The sequence below is a fragment of the Gracilinanus agilis genome, chromosome 1, assembly GCF_016433145.1.
Source record: "Gracilinanus agilis isolate LMUSP501 chromosome 1, AgileGrace, whole genome shotgun sequence".
NCBI classification, from domain to species: Eukaryota; Metazoa; Chordata; class Mammalia; order Didelphimorphia; family Didelphidae; genus Gracilinanus; species Gracilinanus agilis.
The window spans coordinates 293,546,309-293,555,446 of NC_058130.1; the positions used below are offsets into that span (position 1 = coordinate 293,546,309).

Genomic DNA, 9,138 nt, shown 5'->3' on the forward strand with positions numbered 1-9,138 from the left:
TTTTTGTAGAAAAAGAGAAGTTGGCATTAATATTATTTGTCTTTTTTTTTAATGGAGGTCTTTGACTTTTAAAATTATTTGGCATCTCCAGCTCCCTCGAATATCTTGAGTACCAATCTGAAATGTCCTTAAAATTACCTCCTTCAGCAAGGATTGACCTCCTGGTTTTAGCTGATTTAATCTAGTTCTTCCTTTTTTTATTTTCTTTTGTCATTTTTATTTATGCAGCACAATGGGGACTATGAAGTTCATATCTACATATTGAAGCTTTACTACTGCTGATGAAGAAAAATGTTTTTTTTTTATTAAACTGCTATTCAAATCTTTTCCAGTGTGTGTGTGTGTGTGTGTGTGTGTGTGTATGTTCTTCAATTTCATCCTAATACAATTTGGGATAATTTGGTTTTATTGGAGCTCTTGTCAAGCTTTTTGTAAACTTTTTCTTTCATCTATTCTTTATCATGTTATGAACTAATATCATTCAATATTCCAAACAGTATTGCCCTTTGACTATTATATATCTGTTTGCCAAGTTCAAAGTGTCTTTTAAATGTCTAGTCTCTTTTGGTCACTTTATGGTAATGGATTTATATTGGTTAAAATTCCATGGAAAATAAATGATGATATTCATTGATAATACATGCTCTTTTAACCATTACCTGGACTATATACATATCTTACCCTTTGTTTTTTTCCTAATTTGTTAATAATTTTGTTCTTTGTTAAACAAGTTGGTGATCTGACTGTATTCTGAAAATATGGCTTGGAAATTACTCTTACATTGGTAACCCGTTGATTCTTTATGCTAAATAAATATTCAATATATTTTTAAAGGAAGGCTGTAGTGGGAAATTATTGTGTTCAAATTTCCAACATGTACTAGTTTCAAATTCAACACATACTAAATTGGTGAGACTTCTGAAATGTGTATAAGCAAATAAAACTGTACTTGATTTTTATGATGTCTTATGATAAATCCTATAATCTATTACATAGAAAGAAGTTAATAGTTCACAAAACTACTGAAGACTAACATCTGTAAAGAAACTTTTATGAATGGAAAATTAAAGTTGGAAGGAGATTTTAATTTTGTTTTGGAATATTTCAATTTCTTCAATTTAAAGATAAGTAAACTGAGGTCCACACAGTTAACCACAAAGGTTAAAATCTTTGCCCAAGGTCATACAATTAAGTCAGTAGTAGAGCAAGGACTGCCAAATATCTTTTCTTTTTTTGGTATTATTTAAAAATTTCTATTATAGAAAAAATTTTCACATACTAAAATTACTCCATCATTTCAAACAATAAAGTCTCTGAAGCAATTCATCAAACTTTGCTTCCAAGTTACTTGTCTTTAAGTATTATTTTTGTAATATGTTAGTGAGAAATAAGACATAAAAATATTTAGAAATTTTCTTCTAATGGTGGCAGAGTGATGATAATTAGCACTACAATTTGTATCCACAAAGAATATGCATAGGAAAAAACTTGAAGACACACATCATAAAAGATTTGAGATCTGAACCCTTTGATCAGCATTTGAAAATATAACAGACTAGTATTGTATAGTGACCTTAAACTTCAAAGCAACTCCTGAGGTCATCAAACTTGGGTATTTAGTGAAATAATTACAGCTATGAAGACAAATGAAAGCATAGCTAGCAAATGTCACTTACAGATCATGGTGTCAATATAAATTATGTACTTCTCTAGATAGGTCTGATATCAATTACAACAAAAAGGGTTACAGTTATTTTCTAAATGGATCAAAGACCATATTCTAACTCTAAGGTTCATATAATTAAAAGAATTTGCATAACATAAATGTGCAACTTGGAAGGCAAGTTAATTTTTTACTTTATTTCATTCACCAGGAAAATATTCATAATGCCTATGAATTAATCTCATAACTGAAAGTATTTTGGAAGAAGAGGTTAAAAGCAGCTGAATGGTGTGATGGATAGAATCTAGATTTAAGAAGAACTGTGTTCAAGACCTGCCTCAGACACTAGCAATATGATTCTGGGCAAGTCACTTAAACATTCCCTCAGCATCTATCACCATATATTTTAGGGTTGTTGTGAAGATCAAATGAGATAATCTTTTGTAAAACCGTATAGCACTATATAAATATTAACTGCATATATATGTATATAAGCTTTTTAATCTAATAGCAGGAAAAGTTCACTTAATTAAAAGCTTCCCCAACAACTCTAATCTTATATGACTTCAACTCTAGTGTATATAAGCCACTCTAGGGATCTTATAAAGGAGAAGATAAAGAACTTTTAGTGCCTTAAGTTTTAAGAGGTTTGAAATTATAACTATTTACTATAATGACATAGCACTTTACAGTTAAAAAGGATGATCATATACGTTTTCCATTTGATCCTTAATATATTACTCTGATTAGAGAAAAGTCGCTAACATTTCTCAGTTTTAAGAGTAAGAGAGCTGACAATTATGTGGTGATTTTAAGTTTCCAAAACACTTCACCATTTCATTTGATCTTTGCAACTAACCTATGAAACTAATAGCAAAAAGAAGGAAACAAAGTCTTAGAAGTAATTATGGATTAAATAACTCAATTCAATTCAATCCAAACTTTTATTAATAATCTTCTACGTGCAATGGTCACATAGCAATATAGGCCTAGTCAATAAATTTTTTCAAAATATAAAAAAAGACAAAAAGGAAAATAGAGGGTTTATAAAAATAGATTTTCAAATGTATTTTTATTAGTGGGAAAATATGGTACGGGACCTAAACTATAACATTTTTGAAAGATATTTTGTTATATTTCAATAATTCTAATTCTATTAAATGTTTTAAACTAATTTAGATGAGAAAGTCATAAATTGCTACTTATTAAAGAGAAATGTTTTATATTACAAGCCTTTTTCTATTTCTTTATTCTTGTTACTGGGAAAGATTAAGCAATTTACTTGTCCACTTATTAACTGAATTAGAAAGCTAATAAAATTTTATTTCAGAATTTAAAGATTGCAAATTGTCATTTCTCTTACTTGGAAATTCAGTTCTGAGTAAAAACTGGCTTCATTCTTTCTAAGAATTTCATTAGATTATAGATTTAGAGATGGAAGAGACCTTAGAGTTATAGGATTAACCTCATGAGAAAACTGAGGCCCAGAAAGAAATAGCTTAGCTAATGCCATACATGAAGTAAGTGGTAGGGCTTAGATCTGAACCCAGGTCTTCTGACTCCAAGTCTATTCTTTTCCACTACACCACCAAACATAAAAATATTTGTTTCATAAGCCCAAGTATGTTAGTAAACAGTTTTAGAGTATTCTTACCCTGAACATTATAAAGTCGCACGTTGTGTTTCAAATTAGGAAAGAGACATGTAACTTCTGAATAAATTCTTCCATGTGTCACTCTGATAAAAGGTGGATCAGCAGAAATGTAGGGCTGAGGGAAGAAAATTAAATTTTTATGAAAAATCTTTAACTTTTTGTAATTTTCCAGGAAAATTACAAAATATATTCTATGAAAAGTATTCTGTCTTCTAAAACCACAAACCATAGTTCCTTCCTAAGCCAAAGCAACTTTGAAAAGATGCATTGTTTCCCATAGCTATGTTAGGTAGCACATCAGGTTAACCATATGTATTTTGAAATCTTTAAAGGTTTTCATCTCTGTCTCATCTGTCCTCAGGTATGTGAGCTGTAGTATAGGGCATGTACCTGCTCTGCCAGACCTTTACCACATATCTATAAATAAGAGTGCCCAAAACAGAGACTAACTCATTACATTTTTTACTTTTGCTAGAAAACCAGGCAAGGAAAAAATTTAGATGGTCATAAAAGTAAGCAGAGAGAGGTCTATAACAACAGTTAAGGACCACTGGTTTCTTCTCATTGGTATGTAATTTGAACCTATCTTAGTTATGTTAGGTGATAATATTGCAAAATCATTAGGAATGAGATGAAAGGTTAAGAATAGATAATTTGGGATTGCCAAGATAAACTGAAATTGCCTAGGGAAAGGGTAGGTGTAATTAATAATATTTTATGAAAGTATGTGAAGAGGATGATTCAATTGACTAGAAGATCAAGCACCAGAAATTTGGAGTTTCCCTCAAAAGATAAAACAACACTAAGGGAGGCACAGTAATATAGTGAAGAAAAAAACCAAAACACAGTATTGGAATCACACGATCTGAGTTCAAGTGCTGTCTCTGATGCTTACCTTGGGAAAGTTATAAAGTAATTTAATTTCTCTGTGTCTCAGTTTCTTCACCTGTAAAATGATAGAGTTGAACCAGATGACCTCGGAGGTCCCCTCCAGCTCTGGATCTATGATCCTTTGAGGTAAGAATGTTGGGCTGTTACAAGATTATTGTCCCATTAACCTCATAATCATAGGCCATGCAACCTCCTTGACTCAGTTTCTCCATTTGAAAAATGGAAGCAAAACCCACTCTCTCCATATGCTGCTGTAAGGGTCCAATGGAACATGATTTGTAAAAATGTACTTGCTTATCATTAATATTCTTTGCCCCAAAGTTCACAACTAGGGACAAAATCTTCAAGGAGGAGACAAAAAAAAAAATAAGGACCACACTAATGATGTTTCTAAAATAGTATGTCCCAAGCTGAATAAAACATTTCAGATGACATATGACCAAAGAAAAGTTCAGTAGGACCATCATAACCTTCCTCAGTTTTGGACATGGTTGTTCTCTTAATGAAGTCCAAGATGGCATTCCCTTTATTGGTTGTGATATGACTTGTATTGAATTTGCAGTCCAGGAAAACCATTAAACAATAAAAACCATTTTAAAGACAAACTGTCCTTCTAAGCCTTTCCTATCTTATACTTGAGAAAATGAGTTTTAAAAATCAAAATGTAAGTTTTTCTATTTTTGCCAATTAGTTCCCATCTTACTAGATTTGGTCCCATATTATACATTAAGATCTTGGAACTCTCAGGGAACTCCCCTGATAAGTGAGAATATCAGATCCATATACATTAGAATGTACATAAGAACTAAATAAATATTATGGAGCTTGACTGTCCATTCACCTCTGAGTGATCCACTCCCACAACCTAAGAAGAATTTGATTTAACCTGAAATGAATGGTCATATTTATCTCTTTAAATAAATAAGCAGAGCTCCTTTCTTAGGGACACCACTGAAATTTTGGTGACTTACATCTGTAGTATTCTTCTAATCTACCAGATCCCTTAACAAAAAAAGGAAATGAAGTTAATCTTGCACTATCAGTTTTTAATGAAATGATACTTTCTCTTTCTGATTACTGTATAATTTTGTAAATGTTCATTAGTAATACCTTCTATATGTTGTAGAATTATTTCCAGGAATTAAAGCCCATTGACATAATTTATAGACTATCTTTTTTTTTAAATTGGGACAATAATGGCTCTAATTTAATCTTGCAGGATCTCCATAATCTTTCAAAAATCAGTGTCCCACTTTTGCTAAGTGCCTCAATATCTACAGATACAGTTGCACTTTGTGACTTAATTAATTAATGGGAACTAGGATCAATCTTCCAGTACCGTTCATCAACAAGCATTTATTAAGTACATACTGTGTGCAGGCACTATGTTAAATATTGGGAACATAAAGACAGTCCCTGACTCAAGATGCCTAAATTTTAACTGAAGATAAAACACTTAAATATATTTTCAAAATGACTATAAGGGCCCTAATATCCTATTAGTAATTTTTGTTTTGTCCTTTTCAATCCAAATATAACTTGCCTGAAAAGAAAATAACAACAAAATAAGAGGCTGAATATTCTACTTCTCTATAATCAGTTATCATTGTTCCAACTACCTGAAGTATCGGTCCTTTATTTCCTCTTTTATTCTCTTTCCCTCCAAAACAGCTTTTTAAAATATCTTTCTTGCTGTCTTTAGTTTTGTTTAGTTTCAGATCACACTGAGTTTTGACAATCACGACACTATACTTTTTGAAAATGAATAACAGGGGCAGCTAAGTAGGCCCAAAGACAGGATTATTAATGTTACTGTTATTATTTTGGATTCATCCTATTAATCTTGCTCTTGCTTTCATCTTCTACAGATGTGATTTTAAAAATCAAAGCTTGCTAATGAGTTTTTAATTCATTTGAATCAACTTAATTTTTTTTAACCCTATTCCTTTTTCCTCTTCTTCAGAATTGTGAATCCCTTGTACAACCATTCTTCTAAACTGTAAATCAACAAGGGAAAGTAGCCAGTAAGAAAATATTCATGCTACCATTTAAAATCTATTGTACATTTAGTAGCCTCTTGTAATTGAACTTTCACTAAAGTTTATTCATATTGTATTTTCCAGAGATTTTGAGGTACGGATGTTTTTTTTAAATTCCTCATGCTCTTTCAGATTTTCACCATTTCTTTTTACTATTCAAGTTTATTCTATTCTGTCACAGTACTTTTACATTTTTCTCATTTATTCTTCAAGGAACATACTATGAATCAAAGAGAGATAAAATTAGGGACCTAGTAGATACATTACAGAATTTTCAAATTAAAATGAAATAATTTTCTTTAAGGTCTGGGATCTAAAAAATAAATACAAAAGAATTAGCACATTATTATTTTCTTTTGTCACGCTTGGATTTTAGAGTACAGGTGCCAATGAAAAGACAAATTAATAAAACACAGGAAGAAAGAAATTGAAAGAAGAAATGCATAGAGCCTAGGAAAATCTATAAATGAGATAATGAATAACCAAGAGGTGTCTTAGACCCCAAAATACATGAATATGTACAAATATACACATAAAATCATAAGCAGATAATTTCTTACTGTCATTTTCACTTTGATTTCTGAGGACACTGTGTCAACTATGAAGTTCAAACTATATTTCAATTTGGAAAATTGGAGAAAAATTAGAAAATTATGTCATTAACTCCAGTAACATTCCAAATTTTATTTACTTTATTTTCTATCATAAATGTTTAAGTAAATTGGCATAATATATGGCCCCAAACTTAAATCAATACATAGTGAAAAGATTAATAAATGAGACCATGGAATAATAATTAGCACTGTAAGGGACGTTGGAGGTGATTTAATGCAGCCCCCTTTTTTAAAAAAACAAATAAGGAAACTAAGGCCTAGAGAGGTGGTGGCTCATCCAAGGTAGTAATCAATGACATCAGGATTCATGCTCAAATCAAGTTTAGGTCATTTCAAAAATGAAGCATTTTTCTTTAACCATTAAAAAGTATTTGAGGCTTACGTGTTCAGAACCATACCTTGGCTTCTCCATCAGGTAAGAAAAGATAAGCACCACTCCTGTCTCTACCATTTCTGGTTCCATACCATGTAAATTCCACTTTGACTTCATGGCTTTTACTGTCTTCTTTATTAGTTATTCTCTAAGGGTAGAAAATGCCCCATTTCTAAGTATGAACAACAAAATTGCCACAAATTCTAAGAACAAATAATCTCACTATAATTCAATTTCCTATTGAAGGAAAATTTAAAACCACAAGTAAGAAAACAAATCAATATTTGCAAATTTCTAAGATTTCAATTAGATCCATATGAAATGATAATGCCCTTCTATAAAAGCCAAACAGTCATAATATGTAGTTGTCATGGAAAAGATACAAATGTATGGAAACTACTTTAGGAAATGTAGAGCATAAAAAGGGCTCCTTTCTACCTAGACTCTCTCCAGCAATTTCTGCAAATTCTTATTTGATTTATTTACTTCCCCAATACATAGGTTTATTGTGGGGGTAGGGGAGAAGGGGATGGTTCTGCATATTATGATATACTGTGACTTTTCATAACTGATATATACTTACTAATGCTAGGTAATGATATTTATTTTGACATACCTCCATTAATCCAGATCCACTAAAATCAAGTTTTATATATGAGTTCTCTATTGTGATGTCATCTGCATTCAATTTCATTTCTTTTATCTTGAAAACGGTTCCAGAACTTGCTTCAGTATTATAGATTGTATAAATAGCCAAGTGTGACTCTGAGCTTACTGATTCCACAAGCTGGTATATTTTAAAACTTAATGGTAGTAGATGGGCTACAAAGGAAATCTGTTAATGGTGGAGAAAAAAATAAGATCAATTAAAGAATTGAATTAGGATTCAAGTGTTACTAGTGAGGAAAACAATCCTCCTTTCAATATAAATTATCTTTAAACACTCTATGGAACAAATTTATCCAAGATGGAATTTGTCTGGATAATCTGGTAAAACTCTAAACTCTAAGGAGACATATAAGATTTTAATATTAGAGATTAAAGGAGAGCATGCTACAATAGAGAAAGCACACTGGTCTTGAAGGCAGGAAGACCTGGATTCAAATGTGAGCTCAACCTAATGACTTCTAAAGTCTTTTTTAATTTTATGCTATGATCGAATATGCAGTTATTATATGGCTATATCTGAACATTTTTCTAATGGGGTTCTTCTACGAGGAGGACTAGTAAACCTTGACATAGGGTTACAAAGGTAATACAATCCCTGGAACACCGTGGATGCTTAATAAGTGTGCTGAATGTTGAATGAATAAATAAAAGACAAAAATTCCTTTTAAAAAAAATAAAATATTGGTTTCACATGTTCATATTTTTGATTTGTAAGATAAAGGTAACTTAATTATGTGAGTATGAAGGACATTCTTTAGTATGTCTCTTATAAGTCTGTTGTCAGATCCCTTTATTAATTCCTTTCAAATTAATATAATTCCAAATAAGTAAATCTTAGACTAAAAATTCAGCCTGAAGGGTTAAATTTGAAAATACCATTAAACATCAATTATTTAATTAAATTCCCAGAAATGTTTATGTGGGCTTACATTTTTCATGAATCTTAGTGGCTTAAGAAGGCTTTCTTTTTAAATTTATTAACCCTTATAGTAAAAGCTGCATTAAAATTACCCAGAATTACTGAAAATAAACTACATGAATGATTAAGGACCCACAATACCGAGAACTGAACAATTATACAACACTTTCCAGGGAAAGCAAAATAATAAAATCTATCATTACAGATCAATAGTATTTTTTTTTATGTTTGTTATATACTTTTTTTTAACATTTATTAATATTCATTTTTAACATGGTTACATGATTCATGCTCCCCCTTTCCCCTTCAACCCCCG

General features: G+C 30.9%; 1 protein-coding gene across 1 annotated transcript in view; it reads right to left on the reverse strand.

Annotated features, from left to right (window-relative positions):
• Positions 1-9,138, reverse strand: part of MAN2A1 (mannosidase alpha class 2A member 1) — a 220,328-nt gene that overhangs the window by 46,535 nt on the left and 164,655 nt on the right. The window contains 3 exon segments of the mRNA XM_044662477.1: positions 3,318-3,432; positions 7,260-7,382; positions 7,851-8,069. Of these exon segments, the coding sequence (XP_044518412.1) occupies positions 3,318-3,432; positions 7,260-7,382; positions 7,851-8,069 (457 nt within the window).